Source organism: Artemia franciscana, chromosome 20, assembly GCF_032884065.1.
Source record: "Artemia franciscana chromosome 20, ASM3288406v1, whole genome shotgun sequence".
NCBI classification, from domain to species: Eukaryota; Metazoa; Arthropoda; class Branchiopoda; order Anostraca; family Artemiidae; genus Artemia; species Artemia franciscana.
Genome location: NC_088882.1, coordinates 10528959 through 10552140, shown reverse-complemented (window position 1 = coordinate 10552140; position 23182 = coordinate 10528959). Strand labels below are relative to the sequence as shown.

Below are 23182 nucleotides of genomic sequence, written 5' to 3'. Positions count from 1 at the left end.
TTTTGTTCAAAATAGTTTAGAAATTAAATAACAAAACTCCAGGGCCCGAGCAACCCCAAAGAGGCCAGGGGAACGTGTTGTAAGCTATTGCCTGGGCGTAAATAAGGTTTTATGTAAGGGCTGGTCGCGTAAACTTCGGAAGTGGCTCAATTGATAGGACATCGAAAATTTTAGAATAAATTTCTAAGAGTTATCAAAAATGATGGGATGGCGTCTGCCCCCTTCCTCTTCCCCCACACCCCCTTTTTCTCCGAATATATATGATCAAAACTTAAAGATAGCCATTTGCTTTGAGATAATGTAACCATCAGATAACAAAATTTCGGGGTAAAAATAGCCCTCCAGAGCCCAGGGGAAGGCTTGTAACTTATGCCCCGGCGCCAGATAAGGTTTTTGTCGAATAGTTAGTTGTATAAACTTAGGAGGGGAATCAAATGATTAGATATTGGAAGTTCTAGTTATCTTTTTGCGAGTCAAAAATGAAACGATGGAAACTAGTTTCTCTCCATTAGTCCTAAGGCCATAAGGCTCTAATATTTTATTTTTCCCCCAGGGGCACTTCACATGGAAGGGATGGTCACATAAACTTCAAAGGGGGCTCATTCGAATGGAAATCGGAAATCATAGTTTCCTTTTTATGAGCCAGAGGTGATTGTAGGACACCTAGCCCCCCCTCCATGCTCTCTTTTCTTTAAATGCATCCAATAAAAATTTAAAAGCACTTTAAAGACTAAATAACAAAAACTCTTGGTTTAACACCCCCCCCCCCAGGGCAGGCATTGTAAGTTATGCCCTTGGGATATATGTAGTTAATATAGAAGGGTTGCTCCTACAAACTTCAGAGGGGACATATATATTTGGAAATTGACAAGTTTGAGCTCACTACATAAGAGTCAAAAGAGATCAAAGGGCAATTATGCCTCCCCCACGCTTTTTTGTCCTGAAGCCCATCAGATAAAAATTTGTTCGTGGTCATTATGTTAAAATAGTTTAAACACCAGATTTAAAAAGAAAAAAGCTGGGGTCAACTCAACCTCCAAGAGCCCAGGAACAAGTGTCATAAGTTATGCCCTGGGGCTTATATCGTTCTTATTTAAGGAGTGATTAAATGTAAACTTCTAGGGTATCTCATTTGATCCGAAATTGAAAGTTATTGTTACCTTTTTAAGAATCAAAGATGATCAGAGGGCACACCCCCCACACACACACACACCTTCTGTTTCTTAAATAAATCCAATCAAATCAAGATAGCCATTTTTTAAATAGTCCAATGATCAGATAACAAAAAATTCACGATCAACATACGACCCCCCCCCTGTCAGGGGGAGAGGTTGTAACGTGTGCCCCAGGGACATATAAGGTTATATGGAACACGTGGTCACATAAACTTCGGAGGGGATTCAAATCACTAAAAATTCAAAGTTATAGTTCCATTTTTAAGAATAAAAAGTGATCCAATGACAACTAGCCCCTCCATCACCAACCCTTATTCTCCCAAACACGTCCAATCAAACTTTTATGTTGTGTGATTTGAGGGCAACTAGCCCCCTCCCCGAATACCCTTTTCCCCAAAATGTACCCAATCAAAATTTTGAGATTCAAAGTTTTGAGACTCAATAGCCATTTGGTTCAAAATGTTTTGAAGATCAAATAACAAAAACGCCGGGGTCTACACAACCCCTCAGAGCCCTGAGGCAAGTGTTGTAAGTCATGCCCCCGGTCATATAAGGTTTTTATGTAAGTTGTGGTTGCATAAACTTCAGAGGTGTTCCATTTGATTGAAAGTTGAAAGTTCTAAATAACTTTTTAACATTCAAAAGTGATTGGAGGCCAACTAGTCCCCCCCCCTCACACACACTCTCTTTTCCTCAAATGTGTTAAAAAGAAGTTTTGGGATATCCATTTTTTGATAGTCCAATAATCAGGTAAAAAAAATGGGATCAATATACCCCCCCCCAGAGCCCAGAGGAAGGGTTGTATATTATGCCTTGGGGCATATAAAGTTTTTATGGAAGGGGTAAACTTTGGAGGGGACTCGAATAACTAGACATTGAACCTTCTAGTTCCCTTTTTGAGAGCCAAAAGTGATCCAATGGTAGCTAGCCCCCCTCCCCACCATCGCTCTTTTATCCAAATGTATCCAATGAGCTATTCATTTTGTCATAAATAAACCAAAGATCTTATAATAGAAACTTGGGGTTTTACAAAACCCTCTTGAACATGTGAGTGGAATTGTTCCAAAAGGTGGGGAAAAAATTTCTTTTCTGTTACAAAGATGAATATAGACACAGATTGATGTACAATTTAAAGTTTTATTGAACTATATTTCTTAACTGCATGCTTCCTTAATTAAACATACTTAGAGCTTATTGAGCAAAAATATTGCCAGTAGCTTCATAAATGTGTGCTCCAAAATTGAAACCTTGATGCCAACAAATCTGCTGGATCAGACAACATCCATCCGAGGCTACTGAAAGAAGTTGCAAGCATCATCACTGCACCCCTAACAACATCTTCCAATCTTCGCTTAACTCCGGCACTATTCCATCTGATTGGAAAGAGGCACATGTGGCCCCCATTTTCAAGAAAGGGGACAAATCCAGAGCAGAAAATTACAAACCAATCAGCCTAACGTCTGTTGTTGCTAAGCTTCTTGAGAGAATCGTTAATGATGCGATCCATGACCATCTTACAACCCACATGATACTTTCTAATAGCCAACATGGATTCCGTCGCAATAAGTTGGTGGAAACCAATCTACTTGAAACTTATAATATCATCACCAAGCTCCTTGACCCTGATATACCTTTTGACCTGATTCTCCTTGATCTAGCCAAAGCGTTTGACAATGTTTCCCACAGAAGGCTTCTCATAGAGCTTCTCTCTGCAGGCCTGAACCAGATGACGGTCGGTTGGCTCATATGTTTTCTCACTAAACGCACACAAAGGGTCAGACGATTTGGATCAGGTGGTCAGAAGATATACTCCAAACCTTGCGATATCATCAGTGGTGTCTTACAAGGTACAGTCCTTGGCCCAACCCTCTTCTTGATTTACATCAATGATTTAGCCACCAGGGTCAGTAACAATATCACACTATTTGCCGATGATTCTAAGCTTTTCGGTCGAGCACACAGCGCAAGCCTCCAAGCCGATCTTGACCATATAAACGAGTGGGCTGAAGAGTGGCTACTGTCATTCAACATCAGCAAATGCTGTGTCTTGCACTTTGGATCAAAGAATGAAAACACAGTGTACTCAATGTGGGATCCTGAGAAGCGAACAAGGATTGACCTTCAAACCCACAATGAAGAAAGGGACTTAGGTGTACTCGCTGATAATCAAGTCAAGTTCCACTCCCACATAAGGAATGTGGTTTCTAAATCTAATACAGGACTTGGCCTACTCAAGAGATCTATTACAAGCAGATCACCCTAAGTCATTCTTAAACTTTATAAGGTCATCATAAGACTGAACCTTGACTTTGGAAACTCCATAGCTGATCCCCAATATAAAGGCGACACGAGACTTTTTGAGGGCTTGCAGAGGCTTGCCACCAAGGTTGTAAATAGGCTGAAAGACCTCCCCTACGATGAAAGACTAAAAAAAAACTCAAATTACCTACTCTGGTGTACCGCCGCAGACGAGGTGATTCAGTACGACCGCAGACGAGGTGGCCACAGACACGGACGAAGTGCTTACCCGTAAACTCTCTAATGACACATCTAGTCTCCTTGACCTGAATATATCCTACCAATCTCGTAGAAGAGGCCATTCAAGAAACTTCCTAATGCCATGTGACCACTAGAATGCGTCAAAACTGCTTCTCCGAAAGAATTGTCAACGACTGGAATTCCCTTTCGGAGTATACAGTGTCAGCAACCTCACTTATAACTTTCAAGGAGTCAGGTAGCGAGTGGTCATGCAGGAGCTGGAAATACTACTGGCAAGATCCAGATCAGTAACAGATGTCAGTCATCATCATCACTTACAAAGAAACACAGATCCATTGGACCTTATTGCTCTGAAGTACGAATTAAGGTAATAAGGTAAGATAATAACTGTAATGATAATTTTATTATGTATATGATAAATGCAGCCAAAGAACATAAATTTCAAAATAATAGTAGGGAAAATTTGAAAAAGAAATTAATGTAAACACGGGCTTTCTAAACTGATTTTTAGCAACTTATTCTTTTTCAATTTTTCACTTTTCTAATAGAAAGACCTTTCCCGCTGACAATAAGGTTCGAAGAGTTTCAAATGGGGGTTTGGAATAGTTCTACGAAAGTGTGATGGTGGGCTTAGAATTTATAATATTTGATGTTCTAGAGTTTGCACTTTGATATTCCTTTTTTATAAACATGTTGAAAACTTTTTTGTACCACTCATGCTCCTTAACTTTGTTTTGAGAACCTAGTTTGTTTGTAGATGGGGTTAAGTAAAACTTTCGTAAATGAAATGAAAACTGGGCCTGATGATAAATTTTGGATCTGAATTTCAGTCGTTTTCTATGAGCCCAACTTACAAATTACCGTCCTACGACAAAATTAATGTAAAAATCAAAAGAGTAAAATGAGATTTCAACTTTTAGCTGGTTTAATGGGAAAATTTGATAATGAAGTAATCTGTTCCATTTGGGTTTTGTTATGATATCTTATTTTTGGTTCGGCAAGCCTGTTTAATTTAATAACATAAATTTGAATCAAAAGAATGCTTCGGTTAGACAACAATGCTGAAAAACATAATTCCTTATTGGAAAGCACTATTTTCTCTGACAATATTAATATTTTCGCTCATCTTATGTCTTTTTATTGCAGATGAGGTAAATTTCAGTGCGGAAATAATTGCTTAACTTCGTAGCTCTTTTGAACTATGCTAGCCAAGTAGATTGTTTTAGGGCTATTGTTTAAACCTACTTGATAATCAACCTATAAAATATTTGTCCATATTTAGTTTAGGCTAATATTTTAATTCTCAATTGAGTTGTTTGTAAAAGATGAATGTAGCCTATACTCAATGTGTCCTTTAACACTATTCCTAGTCCCTTTAACACTAGCTCATCAAATATACCAAAAAAGCCTCTCCAATGCTCAAAATGTTTTAAGCTTAGTCATTCATCTAACTACTGTTCATTCACTGAATTAGGGTGCCCCAATTGCCTTGGTAATGACTCATTGTCTACAGAAAGTAGATGTACTGAAGTTCCTGAATGTACAAATTGTGATGGTAGTCTTCAATTGACAGATGGCAATTTATGCCAAAATATGTTCAACAGTCTGAAGTTTAAGGATTGCCCATCAAGAAAATGTTCCTTTCCCTATAGCTGCAATGGAGCTGACCAAGCTCTCCAAAGTGCCATAAGGTCCAAGATCTAATGAGGCTAATGAAGTGAATTTAACCATTCCTTTAAACCCCTGGCTCTTGGTCTCTACCTGTAGGCACTCTTCTCAGTAGGCAAACAATAGCTGTACAAAAAATGCCCTTTGCACAGGTCAAATGATAATGCTATCTGTATTTTTTTTTAGTGGTAAGAATATATAAACTCCTCACTAAAAGAGAGGAAGCAAATGTAAATAAGAGAAGGGTTAGTCAAATATGAATCAATCACTCAATCACAAACACTTTTTTTCACCCTGCTGTTTCTCCAGTAAAAATAACAATATCATATCCAAACCTCTTTCTCCTAGCCTTTCAGTAGCTTTGCATGATGGTATTAACAAAGTGCTGCAAAATATGTTTTCAAAATAGTATAAGTAAAATAGGTAAAATACCAATTTATCATGGTTTGTAAAATTACAGTAAAATACATAAAACACCTAACTCTGCCATGACCAATTTTACCATTTACAATACTATAGTACTTTCTGTCAAACAATCTCCAACAAATTAAACTAAAATAAAATCAAGACAGTACATAAATAAATATATATATTAAACAAAATGTAAAAATAAGCAAAATTTATAATCTTCTAATACATAAAATTTCTAAGAAATTACAAAACAAAAAGTTTTGCTATTTACTAGACAAAAAATGTGCAGTAGATTTGATATAGTAACGCTTCTGTAGAGCTAATCAGCCTTTTAACCCTTACCTTCTTCAGTCTCTTACCTTCGCAGAAGGGAGTCTTCTGCCATACAGATTATGTGTCCCAAGTAGTGCCATCTTCACTGGCACATGACATATGTTACCAGGTCATTCTAGTTAATGTTCAGTATCCTGTGAAGACAGTTTTCCTTGAAAGCAAGAATCCCCTTTTCTTGCTGGAATAGGGATTCCTAACCCTATTCCTTAAAAAAAGATAAGAAAATTTTTTTAAAGGTAGGTTTATTTGTCTAAGGAATCTTTAGACAAATCTTGCATAGCTTAAAAATAGATGTTTTTTCTAGTTTTCTGTTTACATTTGTTAATGCTTTGCCCAATTTACCTTTGCCAGATTCAAGAGGTGGCTCAGTTACCCTTTTACAGGCTTCAAGATGTGGCATAGTGATAGTGACCATTTCCCTTTTATGGATGACCGAATCTTTGCCTATAGCTGTGACAAGTCTTCTACCAGTTGTCCTTCTGCCTCTGTATGGTGTTCTTAGCACACATGCAGTGTGTATTTCTTACCTGAAGGATACTACAATGATGTACATTGGAGCATTAATTAGTGCATTAGCTGTGGAACACTCAAATTTGCATAGAAGAATGGCACTTAGAATATTGGTTTCTTTGAACTTAAATGTTAGATGGTATGGTATATTTTAAATCTAAGAATGTATAGTTGCACTTGATGAAGCTTCCTTGACTTTTAGTTTGTTTCACTCTAATTCACTTGTTCATTTTTAATTTGCTGTTTATATCATTGTTTATATTGAAGTGTTTTTTTTAAGCTATAGTATAGCTATAACCATTCATAAGAAATATCTTTTGATCACATCTATAATTTTGGCACAATGGATATATAGAGTAAGGAAAGATTCAAAGAGGAAATACATGGAAAATAAATATGGAATATAAAACCCACAATGATGTTAACAATTGCAATCTTTTAGGTAATGGTACACCAAAACATAGTAGAAGGTAGTCACTGATTAGGTATTATTCATAATTAAAACTTTTAAAACTGAAAGAAAGCCACCATAAAAAAAAAATTTGTTTGTCAGTTACATTATATTGGTTGTTTACATATTGAAGATGTTAGAAATAAATATAGCTGAGAAATTGACATTACTTATTTGACACCTTTTTATATTTTGTTGTAGTTGTTTGTTTTTGGTTCTTTTTTGTTTATTGACACTAAAGTACGAATTTGCCCATTTGGGGTTGTGATAGCCATTTTCAACAATAAATCTTATCTTATGACTCTGTGCTGCCATGTATTTTTTTTTTTGGGGGGGGGGGATTCATTTATTCCTTGACAGTAAGAGTGAGCCAGTGTTAAGCTTGAAATATTATGGTGCTTTATTTTTGCTTGTCATAAGTTTTCATGTTGCTCTTAACTTTTCTTTGAGAAACTTATTTTGGAAAGATCCTTAAAAATTAATTTCTGTTTCATTTGATTGCCAAAGTTTTATTCTTGGTCAATTTAAAGAATACTTCTTCAGTTTTTCAGATTTTCTGCTTGCAAATTTAAATATCAGATTCTAGTTTAAATTATTAAGTTGCATTAGGTGATGTGAGTTCTGGGTTTGATTCTATTCAATATCATTAATGTATAAATTTCTGTCAATTTGAAATTAAGGTTTGGAATAGTTCTTCAGCTAAAAATTTGATTCAGCAATAACTCATAGTTAATATACAAAAAAGAATCTTCATGGGATAATGTTCAAAATATTACATATAAAACAAAAATAGAAGAAGAGAATGAATATATATATCAGAGGCATCACTCAAGCCTCGTTATTTTGAATTCTTTAAACTCTTTTATTTGTGATTTTTGATGTGAACCTATAGAAAAGGTACTATTCTGACAATCTGGATGGATGTTTATTGACACTTAAGTACAAATTTTTCCATTTGGGGCTGTGATAGCCATTTTCAACAATAAATGTTATCTTATGACTCTGTGTTTCTGTGTAATTTTTTTTTGGAGGGGGGATTTTCATTTATTCCTTGACAGTAAGATTGAGTCAGTGTTAAGTTTGAAATATTATGGTACTTTATTTTTGCTTGTCATAAGTTTTCATGTTGCTTTTAACTTTTCTTTGAGAAACTTATTTTGGAAAGTTTCTTAAAAATTAATTTCGGTTTCATTTGGTTGCCAAAGTTTTATTCTTGGTTAATATAAAGAAAAGTTCTTCAGTCCTTCAGATTTTCTGCTTACAAATTTAAATATCAGATTCTAATTTAAATTATTAAGTTGCATAAGGTGATATGAGTTCTGGGTTTGAATCAAGTCAATGTCATTAATGTGTAAATTTCTGTTAATTTGAAATTAAGATTTGGAATGGTTCTTCAACTAAAATTTTGATTCAATAATAATTTATAGATAATATACCAAAAAGAATCTTCATGAGATAATGTTCAAAATATTACTTATAGAATAAAAATAGAAGAAGAGAATGAATATATATCAGAGGCATCACTCAAGCCTTGTTATTTCAAATTCTTTAAACTCTTTTATTTGTGATTTTTGATGTGAGGACACGGAAAAGGTGCTATTCTGACAATCTGGATGGATATAATGCCTTATAATTACAAAACCCCTCTGAACACCCTCTGAAAGTCCAAACTCAGTACCTTTACCTTTTCTGGAATATTGAACACATCATTTTGACAAACTGGGTGCACATATTTTCTTTTTAATTAGTTCTACATCCTCCTCAACCTTCCATGAAAGTTTCAATTAAATTCCATGAACTGTTCCTGAGGTATTTTCAACACCCCCTTAAAACTGTCTGAAGGTTCCAACTGCATATCCCTAACTGTCCTTGCTATATTTAATAATATGCTATCTTGTAAACTTGGATGCATGCAGTGTCTTTTGATTTAGTTTAACATTCACCTTACCATTCCCTGAAAGTTTCAATTCAATACCCATTGCCATTTTTGAGATCATGCCCATTTGTATGCATGTTTGACAATCTGTAAGCACCCAGTGTCCTTATGTGAGTGGAGTATTGACATGGTTTTTGCCAAATCATGGCTGATAGCCCTCCCTACCTTTTATAAACCAATCAAGTTCCACACCAATTGAGCGTTCTGTTTGTTAATTAATTTCACTGCAAGAGTAAGTTGAATTGTTTGGAAATGTTAATGAATAATTTGTTGCCATTTCAAGCCCTGTATTATCTTTGTTTTGGGCATAATATGTTGTATTTCTTTTGCTTTTGGGTGTAACAACGTGACCTTGAATTAAGAAAGTAAAATTTAACTTAAACTCTATTAAAATTCATAAAATTTGAAGTTCCATTACAACAACATGGCCATCAAGTTTTTATTGCCTCAAAGTAGATGTCTTCTGTGATCAATCCGCCATTAACCTAAAAATTTTAACCACCTGTGAATGTTAAGAAACATTTTGCATTCTGGTTGCAAGTCATGCAGTGGTAAGATATTTGTTGAAAAAAAAACAGCCCTCTGGAAACAGATATATTATCACATATTATGAAACATTTAAAGTTACTTTATATTTATCATACATTTACAGGTTGCTATTAAGTTTCATGCTGACAACCATGCTTTTGTCCATGTGGATGTCCAATACAGCTGCTACAACTATTATGATTCCTGTCCTTGATGCCGTTGTTCAAGAATTATATGGGGTATAGTACCTGTATATCCACATTATATGGGGTATATAACCTGTAATTTCATCATCTCCTTGGTTATAGTTTGTCTATCACTTTTTTTTTAGATTTGGAACAATTGGTAAATTTATTGTAGACACAGTTTGAAAAGGCTCTTAGCGACGAAAATGATAATAGGCTACAGTTTAACTTTTTGAAGGGGCAAAAATTATCCTGAGAATGAAGTGGATTGTCTCAGTAAAAACTATAAATAAGTAAGACATTCATGAACTAAAATGATAATAGTCAATTTGAGTAATCATATTCTGAAGTATCAAAGCAAGGATTGAAGGATGAAGTATCAATGACAAGGATCACTTTATTACTGTCAAATTGTTTCATAGCTTACCCATGGGTAGAACTTGGGATTTTAACCCCTCTTTCCCTAAACAAATGAAAGAAAGTACACATTAATTTTACTTTTTGTTTTGAAAGTATTTCGTTTATATAATATCCATAAAGAGATATTAACCATCGTTAGATATACTTTCCCTCTTCATTTAAAATTAGCTGAAGCCTGTGTGGAATGGAGTTCAAACTATTCCTCTGCTATAATACTTTCTTGTTCTGTATCATGGATTGTAGTACCTATTTCCATAAGAAACTGGGATCCCATATATAAGAAGAATTGCAAGAAATAGCATACGTTAGGGAACTAGACAGACAGGAAGGCTAGATGGGTGATTTTCCAATTACATTTAACTTTACAAAAAACAGATTTTTTTTTATTCGTCTTTTTTTTCTTTTTTTTTTAGATAGATACATGTTTATATACAACAAGAATTAAACCATTTAAACAAACAGCGCAAATGCCTAATGGCATACTTAAGCGCGTGGTATATCACCGAAAATAAAAAGTAAACACAAACAAAAGAAAAAATCGTCATTGAAGAGGAATTTTGAAAGGAAATTATCCTTGAACCCTGTGAATGTAGTTTGTGTGACAAAAGGAAGTATTCATGGTATACAAATAAATTCAGACAAATAAGCTTAACGTCATACTAAATATGAAAGCTGCTTTCTCCGTCCTCATTCGTAAGCTTAACGTCATACTAAATATGAAAGCTCCTTTCTCCGTCCTATTGAACATAAAGAGACAGTTTTATGTTTGCATGAAATTAGTATCAAAGTACTTTAATTTGATTAACCCAACATAGGCTGCTCACCCAGTGTTGTACTAAATAATTTCTCTCACCTGCTGCACTAAAACTTAAGGTTGATCTTTACAAGGCGTCCAGATAAAACCTACAAATAAGACGCTCTAAGTTTGTCTCCAGGGGTCATGCTATTTTTTTAGATTAGACAAAAATTTAATTGTTTTCATTGTCCTTAACTAAAAGTTTACTGGTTTTATTATTAATTTTTTCTTTTCTCTAAAACCAATTTGACAAGATGATTGAAAGTGTTTTCATTAGAGCAGGCAACCGGGTCTTGATTGAAATTAAAATCAAAAGAGGTTTTAATATATAATAATATTTGGTACTCAATATAAATATAATATTGAAAAACAGTTTTTGGTAAAAATCTTATATCTGTGCTTTGGCAATATAAAATATAAGTTAGAAATGTAAATTATTTTATATAGGAAAAAATGTAAATTTGTATTCTATTTAAAATATAAAAATATAAATAAAAAGCACAAGGCCAAAAGCAAAATAGTGACCATCAACCAATTAAGAACCATAGAAGACATCATGCCGAACTCCTTTAGATTGATTTTGTAATTTATCTTTGGGAGATAAATTTGAGTTTCTAGCCTCGTAAGCTTTCATTTATTTATTTTATTATAATATGTGTATTATTATTACCATATGTGGATTTTATATTTTTTGTGTATTATCTGTATTATTGTTATGTGTATTTGTTATATATATTATGTATCCTTCGTTTTATTATCTCTAGGAAACAAATTCAGAAGAAACGAATGCTAAAGATGGTGAAAGTCAAGAAAATGCTGGTATATTAAATGGATCAAGCCCAAAAATGAGGTAAAATTTTTCTATATCTAGTGAATTTTTGTTATTTTACAGAAAGATTTATGGAAAGACTATAGATCAATAATTTTTGATTTTTATAGAAAGGGTTTACTTTAAAGTTTGCTCTAAAATTTAGGTTAAACTTATTTTGAGCTTAATGGTAGACTCACATTAGGTATTTTTGCGATTTTGGTGCTGAGCTCATTCATTCCGCGATTTTTGTTCGTGAGTTCGCGCCGAGTTTGCAATTTCAAAGTCAAGAAAGTATCGACATATTGAATGGATCAAATTAAAACTGAGGCAAAATTTACCTATGTTTTTACATGCGGTTGATATTTATGCATATGGATGATAGTTATATTAGAGGTTGATATTAATATTGCTTCAATTTTATAGAAAGGATTTACTTTAAAATTTACTCCAAGTTCTAGATAGAAATATCTTTAAGCTTGATGGTGTATTCGCTCTGGGCTCATCGAAGAGCTTGATGCTGATGCTGATGCTGAGCTCATCGAAATTCGTATTTCCAGTTCGTTTTCATGGTTTTGCGCCAAGTCTACGATATCAAAATTCAGAAAGTGTCGAAATATCAGATGAGCTATATCTTAAAGTAATATGACCAGGTGTAATTTTTGATGTTAAAATTTAGGAGGGTACACTTTTCTACCTAAAAAAGGCAGAAAACCATTCACTTTTTGGTACTCTTTTTACTAAATTGTCTTGTTCCATTCCTAAAGTTTATGAGGCTCTTGAAAAACTTTTGAAATCTCAATAACTGATAAAATCACTTCAGTCTAAGTAGAATCAAAACGAAGATAAAAAATCTGTTTTGTTCTCTTTTAAATCAACTTGAAATAAGCCAATAAGGCTTTTTTCTTTTTATAATAACGCACGGTATTAATCGTTGTTCGGGTAATTAATTTTTTGTCCTGAAAATGAAATTTGGACGCTACTTAACTGCCTCTCGAATTTGTAGCATTTGAAAAACCTTTCAGAATTTCAGAATTTTTTCGTAATAACTTACGATTTTAATCATTGTTCATTTAAATTACTTTTTGTCCTGAAAACGAAACTTGAACGCTACTTAACTAACTGTCAAATTTGCAGCATTTGAAAAAAACCTTTCAGAATCATATAAATACATCACACAAGTCTGAGTTTTAGTTGTCAGGGGACTTAAAATAAAGATGATATTCATTTTTCGAGCTTTCATATTTTCCCATATCCTTTATTACTATTTATTGAAGGAAGAGACACAGTTCTTCCCAGTGTGCAGAAATGGCATCAAACGCTATGGAAGGGTCTGGGTGTGGGTCTGGCTGGTATACTAAATAAATACATAATCACAAAAAAACACGAATAAAAAGTGATAACATCCAACAAATTAAAGCTACTGCTTTCCATGATTCCACGCCATTCTCTATAAAACGTACTCATGTAATAGTTTGCTTTCTCGAAGAAGACCCCCAAAATACCTGCGGGCAGCAGCATATCCCCTCAAAAAATTCCTTAATTTCACCATTCTTTGACATCTATTCTAAAAGTAAGCATCTTATCTAGTATATTTATTTGCAGGATTTCCAAAGCTGGCAGTAATTTGCGAAGAACTATTCTCTTAGCCACAGCATATTCATCAAGTTTAGGTGGCACCGGGACAATTACTGGCTCTTCCCCCAATTTCATTCTGAAAGGAATTTTTGAAGAGTAAGTCATTTTTTTGAACTGTGTTCAATATTCAGCTAAAATGCCTGCTAAAATTTGTGACTTCTCCTATTTTGATGCTCTGAATTCGAATATTTATTCAAAACTGAGCAAAAAAATTGAAAAGTTGTAAAGTTTGCCTAAAAACATGCTAAATTGGTGGAACTGTTTGGCACTCGTTTAGAGGACAGGAATTTTTGAAGAGTTAGTTTTTTTTCTAACCTGTGTCAATATTCGGCTAAAAAATAATAATTTTTTGCTAAAAATATGTACCTCGACCTATTTTGATAGTTCTCAAATTGAACATCTGACAGGTCGTTGTAACGAACTTTACTAAGGAGTGACCCGGCTCAATAGCATCTGAAACTCAAAAAAAATTTTGGTTTTATGCTGATTTTAATTATATAAGCTTCATCAAGTTTAGTCTTACCTATCAAAAGTTACGAGCCCTAGAAAATTTGCCATTTTTTTTAGAAAATAGGGGAAACACTCTCTAAAAGTAATATAATCTAATCAAAAATCACACCGTCAGATTCAGCGTATCAGAGAACCCTATTGTAGAAGTGTCAAGCTCCTATCTACAAAAATTTGGAATTTTGTATTTTTTGCCAGAAGATAAATCACGGATACGTGTTTTTTTATTTATTTATTTTTCCCCAGGGGTGATTATATCGACCCAGTGGTCCTAGACTGTCATGAGAGGGCTCATTATAAGGGAAAAGTTCTAGTGCCCTTTTTAAGTGACCAAAAAATTGGAGGGCACCTAGGCCCCCTCGCACACTAATTTTTTTCCCTAAGTCACCGGGTCAAAATTTTAAGATAGCCATTTTGTTCAGCATAGTCGTAAAACTAATAACTATATCTTTGGGGACGACTTAATCCCCCACAGTCCCTGGGAGAGGGGCTGCAACTTACAAACTTTGACCCTTTTTTACATATAGTAATGGTTATGGGGAAGTGTACAAACGTTTTTTGGGGGACTTTTTCGGGACTCCTCCCCCACCTATTTTTTTTTATCAAATCGTCCGATCAAAACTATGAGAAAGCAATTTAGCAAAAAGAAAAAAAAAATAATAGCTAAATTCGTTTTAGTTCAAAAGCGTTCAGAAATTAAATAAAAAAAGTTTTTCAACTTAAAGTAAGGAGCGACATTAAAATTTAAAACGAACAGAAATTATTCCGTATGTGAAAGGGGTTGTCCCCTCCTCAACGCCCTGCTCTTTATGGATTGTTTTAAAAAATAGGGCTGTGAGAAAGAGTCAAACTCTAGCGTAAAGAGCGTGGGGTTAAGGAGGGGACAACCCAACACGGAATAATGTTCGTTTTAAATTTTAATGTCACTCCTTACTTTCAGTTGAAAAACTTGTTTTTTCTTATTTCTACTCAAAACCGAACAAATTAAAGTTAACAAGTTAGGAGGCACTTCTAAAACAAACTAAATTGACATTGTCTGATGTGCCAAAATCGCTTGTATTCAGCTAAAGATTTAGCTAAAAAATAACAAATCGTGCTAAATATATAAAAAATTTGCATAGCATACACTGGTGCCCTTATTTTTGATTCGGCTAAAAAATAAGAAAATTTTGCTAAAAGTATATAGAATTTACCTGATATGATGTCCAAATTCAGCTAAAAGTTTAGCATATTTAGCAGATTCAGAGTGAAGGTGCTACAATATTGTAAATCCTCACTGCAGAGAAACTATACTTCATCTCATTATTGGTTTAACGAGCCATAGTTGTGTAGTTACCAAATATATTGTTTTTAAATCCTGAGTATATTTGATCCAAATTGATATATCACGATTTTTAATACACTGGTGAAAGTTGTCAAAAATGTCAAAATATCGTCAAACTTGTAATATAAGTAGTCAAATTTGGTTTAATTCATTAAATAGCCGGGGAACAATACAATTTAGTAAGTCTATGCTGTATATGCAAGTGTAAAATTATACTTCATCTCTATATTGGTTTAACGCGCCATAGTTGTGTAGTTACCAAATATATTGTTTTTAAATCCTGAGTATATTTGATCCAAATTTATATTTAACGATTTTTAATACACTGGCAAAAGTTGTCAAAAATGTCAAAATATCGTCAAACTTGTAATATAAGTAGTCAAATTGGGTTTAATTCATTAAATAGCCGGTGATTAATACAATTTAGCAAGTCTATGCTGTATATGCAAGTGTAAAATTATACTTCATCTCAATATTGGTTTAACGCGCCATAGTTATGTATTTACCAAATATATTGTTTTTAAATCCTGAGTATATTTGATCCAAATTGATATATCACTATTTTTAATACACTGGCAAAAGTTGTCAAAAATGTCAAAATATCGTCAAACTTGTAATATAAGTAGTCAAATTTGGTTTAATTCATTAAATAGCCGGGGAACAATGCAATTTAGCAAGTCTATGTTTGCTGTGCTGTATTTTATTCTATAGTAATACTCTGTTCAGTTTATGTTTTATTGTTTTCGTTTATGTTTTTGTGTTTATGTTTTGTGTTTATGTTTTTTTTTTGTGCTTAAGTTTTTGTTTATGTTTTATTTGTAGTACCTTTTTTCAAAAGGGTCTTTGAGTAAAGTCTTTTTAATTTTTGTTGAAGTTTTTTGCATGTTTTTTTTTTTTTTTTTAATTTTTTAGTTACTTTTCTGGAGCGAAGTTTTTTTCCTTGAAAATATGAGGGTTTGTGAATTCGCAAAAAATCATGGGAACCTATTAAATTACTTGACTTTATATATTGTCTTCTGATACATTGGACTGGGTAGGCATTTTTCGGGTTTTCTAAAAATCCAAAATTTCACTATAATTTAGCCCGTTTCACAAGTTTTTGTTCTTTTTGAAAATTAATTCATTTCAAAAATTCAAAACCGGAGGCTACTTTTTGCCTCTGATTGAGCAGCACTGAACATTATTGGTCTCTGATTGAGCAGCCCCTGAAAGCTTTAACAAACTCTGAAATTATACTATACCTTACCATAACTACTATAGCCTACTATAACTATACTGTACTATACCATAAGCATATTTGGCTTTCTGCAACTAAAAGACAGAATTTTCATAAGTTTTCACATATATAGCGGTTCAATGAAACCAAATATGTGTCCTAGATATATTAGTTTTTACCGCCAGAGGATATTTTATTCAAATGAAAAATGTAAAGTTAGCCCACTTGAAATTAGCCAAATTTAGGAATCACGAAGTTTTTTTTCAATTTTTTGTCTCATACTCGATCACAGCTTGTTATGCTTGAAAAATGTGATGAAACAAGTATATCCGTGTCTTAACTTCGGTATTTTTTTCTAGTTGGTCAGGTAGAGACTATTTTGTTTTTTTTAAATGAAAATTCGAGATTGAAATTTGGAATTCTTTGAATTTTGTTTAGATTTTAAACTTTAAGAATTGGAAGTATGAAATAACTGATACAGCAGCGAATCAGGCTAGACGAGTACGCAATGTTATTAAATCGGTGCATTTCTGTCCAAAATATTGCAATTTTGCATTTTTTCACCATCTTAATGTACTATAAAATGGTTTATTAAATATATTTTGTTATCAAAATAATTTGTATCGTTGTAGCTTCAATATTTATGTGTAATAACTTATATGTTTTCCAAATTATAATATCGAATGAAACTCATATTAGTAAATAAAACAAGGGCCTTCAATGTCGTTATAAGCTATATTTAGTACTGTTCTTTATCCTTGCAGGAATATCAGCAAATTTATCGTGACGAAATAACTGTGTCTAATTGACCTTTTTTTTTATAACTTAGTTCCTCCCAAAATGCCAAACTGGTGGGACAAATTCCTAATTGCATTTTGTGATAAGGCACGTGTATAGGGTTGTTTGGGGTCTTACTCTTAGACTTTAGGACAAGACTTTTGCCTCCAGATGTGAGTTGGATGCGAAGAAAGATAACTTTTAATTCAGATTGTTTACTTCTACATCTGTGGCAAAAAATATTCGTTAAAATTTTGCTTCATAATAAGTTTCATTCTTGTTGCAGGAAGTACCCAACTCAGAATTTGTTGAGCTATGGTTCTTGGATGCTATTTTGTACGCCACTTATGATAATCAACGTGGCATTTGCTTGGATTTGGATTCAGTGGCTTCATATTGGGTTTGAAGCGTAAGACATAATTTTTTTTTTTTTTTTTTTTTTTTTTTTTTTTAATATCTGAAAGAAGCTTCAGCCATGTATTGAATTGAAAAAATGCAAAAATGGTCGACAATGAATTCCCCATAAGCGTAGACGTAAGAACTCCTTACTTCCTTACATCCTTACTTCCGTATTTAAAAGGATATTTTAATTTCATTGGTTTATATTTGCATAGATATTATTAGTTAATGATAAACCCTTGTATGGAAAAAATTTTCCCCAGAATACACTCCCCATTCTGACACTGCCTGCCATGAACTGTTTCTAAACCAATTCCTATCTTCTCCCCCATTTTTGCTCTTCCCTTAGCTGTTATTGGGTTTGAAGCATAAGACACTTCATTCTTTTTTTATCCAAAAGAAGTTTGAGCCATGTATTGAATTGAAAAAAAAAAATCGACAACGAATTCCCCATAAACATAGGCGCACAGAATTGTAATCTTTAAGAGGGGTTCGACCCTATAGGGGAATGCCCTCAGAGATGTTTGCCAAATATAATTTGAGTTTCTGTTTTATTCAATTTCATATTTATGTTGTTAAATATCTGGTAATGCAAATGTGCCTGGAATTGTATTTTAAGTACATTTTTTCTAATTCTCAGAAAGCGGTTTTTCAAATTCCTCATCTTCTTCTTGAAGTATCAAAAGATATGGATTCGGTTCGCTTTGAGTTCTTTATTTTTTTTTCTCCCAAGAACTGGAACTGTCTGTGCTGAGGATATTCGAAAAAAGATATGCCGGCAGAAACTACAAGCACCAACTATCAGCTGGAAGTCTTTGCGAAAGTATTCTGCAATTTTCTTTGTATTCATTCACTAAACACAAATCCACAATAACTGTGTGTTCCTTATTTCATTGTCATATTACTATATACTTGCTACTTATACTCATGTTGTGAATGTTTAAAGTATCCGTTTTTTTTTTCTTTTTTCCAATTCTTTAAGAGTACCCAATATAAAAGAACTCTTTCTCTTCCTCTCTCTCTGTCTCTCTCTCTACTTTAGAAGTAGTAGAAATTGTCCCGTACCTTTGAGGGGCTGCCTCCTCCTGAAACCTCTGCTCTTTGTGCTTACGTTTCATAGTACTCTAAAAACATTCCTTACTCTGAACCAACAGCTTTCTTAAAGAGTTGAGGAAAAAGTAATACTTTAGAGCAAAGAGCGTTGGTTTGGGGAGGAGGCTTTTGAGTTTTTTTTCCTTTAGAAAGGGGACTAGATTCCTGAAATTTTTAATTCTTAGTTCCAGATTTGGAAGTATCTCTTTAAGAGATGCTCCATTGCATTTATTACAAAGGAGGGAGTCACTCATTTTTCTTTCTGTGTGAAGATCCATCTGTCAATAATATTCGATGTGTTATGGTTTTATTGAACAAGTATATTGCGATATTTTTCATCTTGAAATAATATGTATTTTCTATTCGAATCGATTAATAATTTTCCACCTGGTAGTGATATCCCATTATTCTCTTGTTCTCTTCTTTTTTGCTATCAATGATAATATAGATTTACTTTGGAAATCTAAAATAAACATTAGGTTTCTTTGGAATCTGTTAAAACTATATATACTTTCAGACAATTTACAAATACCTTTTGAAAAAGGGGAGCACTGTGGTATTCCCTCTCGTACTCTCTCCTTCTCTCTATTTTTTCCTCTTTTCTTTATGTCACAAGAGCTATCCAGGGAAAAAGATTTTCTTATGATCATTTTAGGAAAAAAGACAGCGATAGTCAAAGTCGGCAGGTTCGCAGCTTCATCAAGTCCCAACACCAGGGCCTTGGACCGATTCGATATGAAGAAATAGTGACAATGTGTGTATGGATTGGTACCACTTTACTATTCTTCTTCAGGGAGCCACAATTTATGCCAGGATGGGGTCAGCTGTTTACAAGTATGGGTGTGTGAGTCAGTTTTTCTCTTCGCTCTATTCCTTTTTTTTTCTGATTAGTTAATTGACCATAACTAGCCCTTCAATATATTTAAAGGTAATTTTTTCCGTTTTTTTTTACTTTTATGTTATGTTCGTGTCATTCAATTTGTCTCTGCTCTTGACTTTTTCCCCATTATGAATTATGACTTTTTCCCCATTAATTTATTGACTGTTCCTCGTCCTTGCCAGTGTGCGAAGATAGGGTTTCGCCTTCTTGCTTTCGTTTAAAAGTTTAAAGTGTTTTGGATAAGTTTGTACGAATTATGTTAGGAGTAAGAGATCAAATTTTGAAAGTTACCGGAATTAAACAAACTATTTTTATACGGAAATATGAGAAAATGTCAGAAAAATTATAGCGATTTCAGCATATTTCTGTCCCTTAGGAATTTCGAGATTTCTCGACTCTCGTGTTAATTTTTGCATTTCCAGGCAATTCGTCTGTTATTGATCCTGTTTTTTTGAAGTTTTGCACCCCCCCTTTAACTGTTTGGCCGTCTCCCCCCAAAGTTGTACTTCTTGAATTTCGGGGGGTCTCTTATTTTATTTTTTTGTATCTCCATGTAATTTGCCTGCTATTGATTTTTTTTTAAAGTTTTATTCCCTCCCCCTTTAAGTGTTTACCCGTCTCTCCCCACCCTAAAACTGTGATTTTGGCATTTTGAGATTTCTCGTATTATTTTTTGGCATTTCCATTTAATTCGCCTGCTTTTGATGCTTTTTTGATGTTTTGTTTTCCTACTCCCCTCTATGTTTTTGTCCCCGTATACCTCCCCCCCCCTACCCCAAAACTGTACTTCTAGAATTTTGAGATTTTTCTTGTTATTTTTTAAATTCCCATGTAATTCGCCAGTTCGCCTGTTATTGATCCTTTTTCTAAAGTTTTGCCCCCCCCCCTAATTGTTTGCCCGTCTCCACTCATTTCAAAACTGTACTTCTGAAATTTCGAAATTTTCTCGTTTTATTTTTTGCATTTCCCTGGAATTTGACTTTTATTGGTCCTTTTTTGAAGTGTTAATCAGGATTTGAAAGCATACCTTCAGAAAGCTACTATTTTGGGAAGGATCCACTTATGTTATAAACCTTTCATGTGCTGCTACAGACATTTCTTTGCCTTATTTGGTAGAATCTGAGTTGATAAGAAATCAATACCAGGAGACTAAGCTTCGATCGGCCACTCTCACCTGTCACTTGGCAGGCTTGTTCATATCTGATTCTCTAATTATGCATTAGCATAATAATCGTATTATTCTTCAGTTCTAAGTCATGAGGTGGGAAATCAGTAGTTTCAATTGAAATAAGAAATTCTAACGTGGATTCAATTCCTCCATTCTTATGCTACACAAATTCATAACTTTTGTTGGATTTGTATTCTCATAGGAGATGATCGACAATCCCAGCAATAATTTTATTTAATTATTTTTTTAAGCTAAAACAAGACGTTCTTTCGTTCCCTTGTTAAGGTTCTTTAGTATTCAATAAAGAAAATCACTATAATTTGATCACGTTGAGAATGCTTCCTATTCAATTGATCATGCTGGTTTTGCATGTCTTCTAATTACAGATTGTACATCATTTTCTTTGCCATTTATTGTAATTCTCTTTGTTGCTAATGAAATATTCCATTGGGCATCATCTTCGCTTGCGATTCGTTTCGTTACTCGTTGTTACATTTCTTATAAGTGCCACCTCCTTTGTGCATCATTTTTGTTTCTGATTAATTGTGATTCTCGCTGTTCCTTTTCTCAAACCATAGATTGTCGTTACGTGTCATTTTCATTTGTGATTTGATGTGATTCTCGCCGTCGCTCATTTTGTTACCGCAGATCTTGTTCTGTATCACTTTTATTTTTGATTTGTTGTGACGTTCCTAAAATTATGCGTTTGTTTATTCCATTATTATTTTATTACTTTGCAATGGCTTCCTTTTTGATTAAAAAATTAAGTGATCACGGTTTTTACAGGTAATTAAACAAAATAAAGAGATATGGGTTGCTCCAATAGGTTTTTATGGCACTTGGTATTAACCAAGTGACATATAGAAATCGCAAATTCTGTCGGTCTGTCTGTCGGTCTGCCGGTCCCGGTTTTGATGCTTTAGGCACTTCCAGGTAAGCTAGGACAATAAAATTTGGCAGGCGTATCACGGACCGGACCATATTAAATTAGAAATAGTCGTTTTCTCGATTTGACCATCTGGGAGGAGTGGAGGGCCGGTTAATTCGGAAAAATAGAAAAAATGGAGTATTTTTAACTTACGAACGGTTGATCAGATCTTAATGAAATTTGATGTTTGGAAGGATATCGTGTCTCAGAGCTGTTATTTTAAATCCTGACCGGATCTGGTGACGTTGGGGGGGAGTTGGGAGGGGGAACTCCAGAATTTTGGAAAACACTTAGAGTGGAGGGATCGGGATGAAAGTTGGTGGGAAAAATAAGTACAAGTCCTAGATACATGATTAACATAACCGGAAATCATGGAAAACGCTTAGATTGGAGGGATCGGGATGAAACTTGGTGGAAAAATAATCAGAAGTCTTAGATACGTGATTGACATAATTGGAACGGATCCGCTCTATTGGGGGGGGGGGTTAATCCTGAAAAATTAGAAAAATGACGTATTTTTAACTTACGAAGGAGTGATTGCATCTTCATGAAACTTTATATTTAGCAGGACACCGTAACCCAGGTCTCTTTTAAATATCAATTGGATCCAGCTTCATTGGGGGGGGTTGGGGGGGGGGGGCCGGAAATCTTAGAAAATACTTAAAGCGGAGAGATCAGGATGAAACTGGATGAAAAGAATAAAAACCGGTCTAATATACGTGACTGACATAACCAGACCGGATCTGCTCTCTTTGGTGGAGTTGGGGGGGGGGGGGTAATTCGGAAAAATGAGGTATTTGTAACTTACGAACGGGTGACCAGATCTTAATGAAATTTGATATTTGGAAGAATATTGTGCTTTAAAACTTTTATTTTAAATTCCGACCAGACCCTGTGACATTGGGGGGAGTTGGAGGGGGAAACCGGGATTCTTGGAAGACGTGAAAATTGGGGTATTTCTATCTTACGAATAGACGATCGGATCTTAATAAAACTTGATATATATAGAATGATCTTGTGTCTCAGGTGCTCCATTTTCGACTCGAATTGGATCCGGGGACATAGGGGGTTGGAGGAGGGAAACAGAAATCTTGGAAAATACTTAGAGTGGAGAGATCAGGATAAAACTTGATGGGAAGAATAAGCACAAATTCTAGATACGTGATTGACATAATTGGAACGGATCCGTTCTCTTTGGAGGAGCTGGGGGGTGTTAAGTTGGAAAAATTAGAAAAATTGAGGTATTTTTAACTTAAGAATGGGTGACCGGATCTTAATGAAATTTGATATTTAGAAGGATTTCATGTCTCAGAGCTATTATTTCCAATCTCGACCAGATCTGTTGACATTGGGGGGAGTTGGAGGGGGAAATTGGAAATCTTGGAAAGCGCATGGAGTGGAGGAATCGGGATGAAGCTTGGTGAATAAAATAAGCAAATGTCCTTGATACGTAATTGACGTAACCGTACTGGATTCACTCTCTTTGGGGGAGTTGGGGGGAGGGGTTCAGTGATTTGGTGAGTTTGGTGCTTC

General features: G+C 34.2%; 2 protein-coding genes across 2 annotated transcripts in view; both read left to right on the top strand.

The window, feature by feature from the left end:
* The first annotated feature begins 2700 nt into the window (after positions 1–2700).
* Positions 2701–3438, top strand: LOC136039985 (uncharacterized). Its single transcript, XM_065724049.1, has one exon. It carries the CDS (start codon positions 2701–2703, stop codon positions 3436–3438), a length of 738 nt encoding a protein of 245 aa, XP_065580121.1.
* Positions 3439–4683: 1245 nt separating this feature from the next.
* The window catches only part of LOC136039743 (solute carrier family 13 member 2-like), a 60018-nt gene continuing 41519 nt past the window's right edge, over positions 4684–23182 (top strand). Inside the window, exons 1-7 of the mRNA XM_065723584.1 lie at positions 4684–4825; positions 6470–6735; positions 9636–9750; positions 11677–11762; positions 13326–13454; positions 17469–17591; positions 19329–19517. Coding sequence (XP_065579656.1) covers positions 4733–4825; positions 6470–6735; positions 9636–9750; positions 11677–11762; positions 13326–13454; positions 17469–17591; positions 19329–19517 — 1001 coding nt within the window. The 5' untranslated portion in view covers positions 4684–4732. The remainder of the gene's footprint in view (positions 4826–6469; positions 6736–9635; positions 9751–11676; positions 11763–13325; positions 13455–17468; positions 17592–19328; positions 19518–23182) is intronic.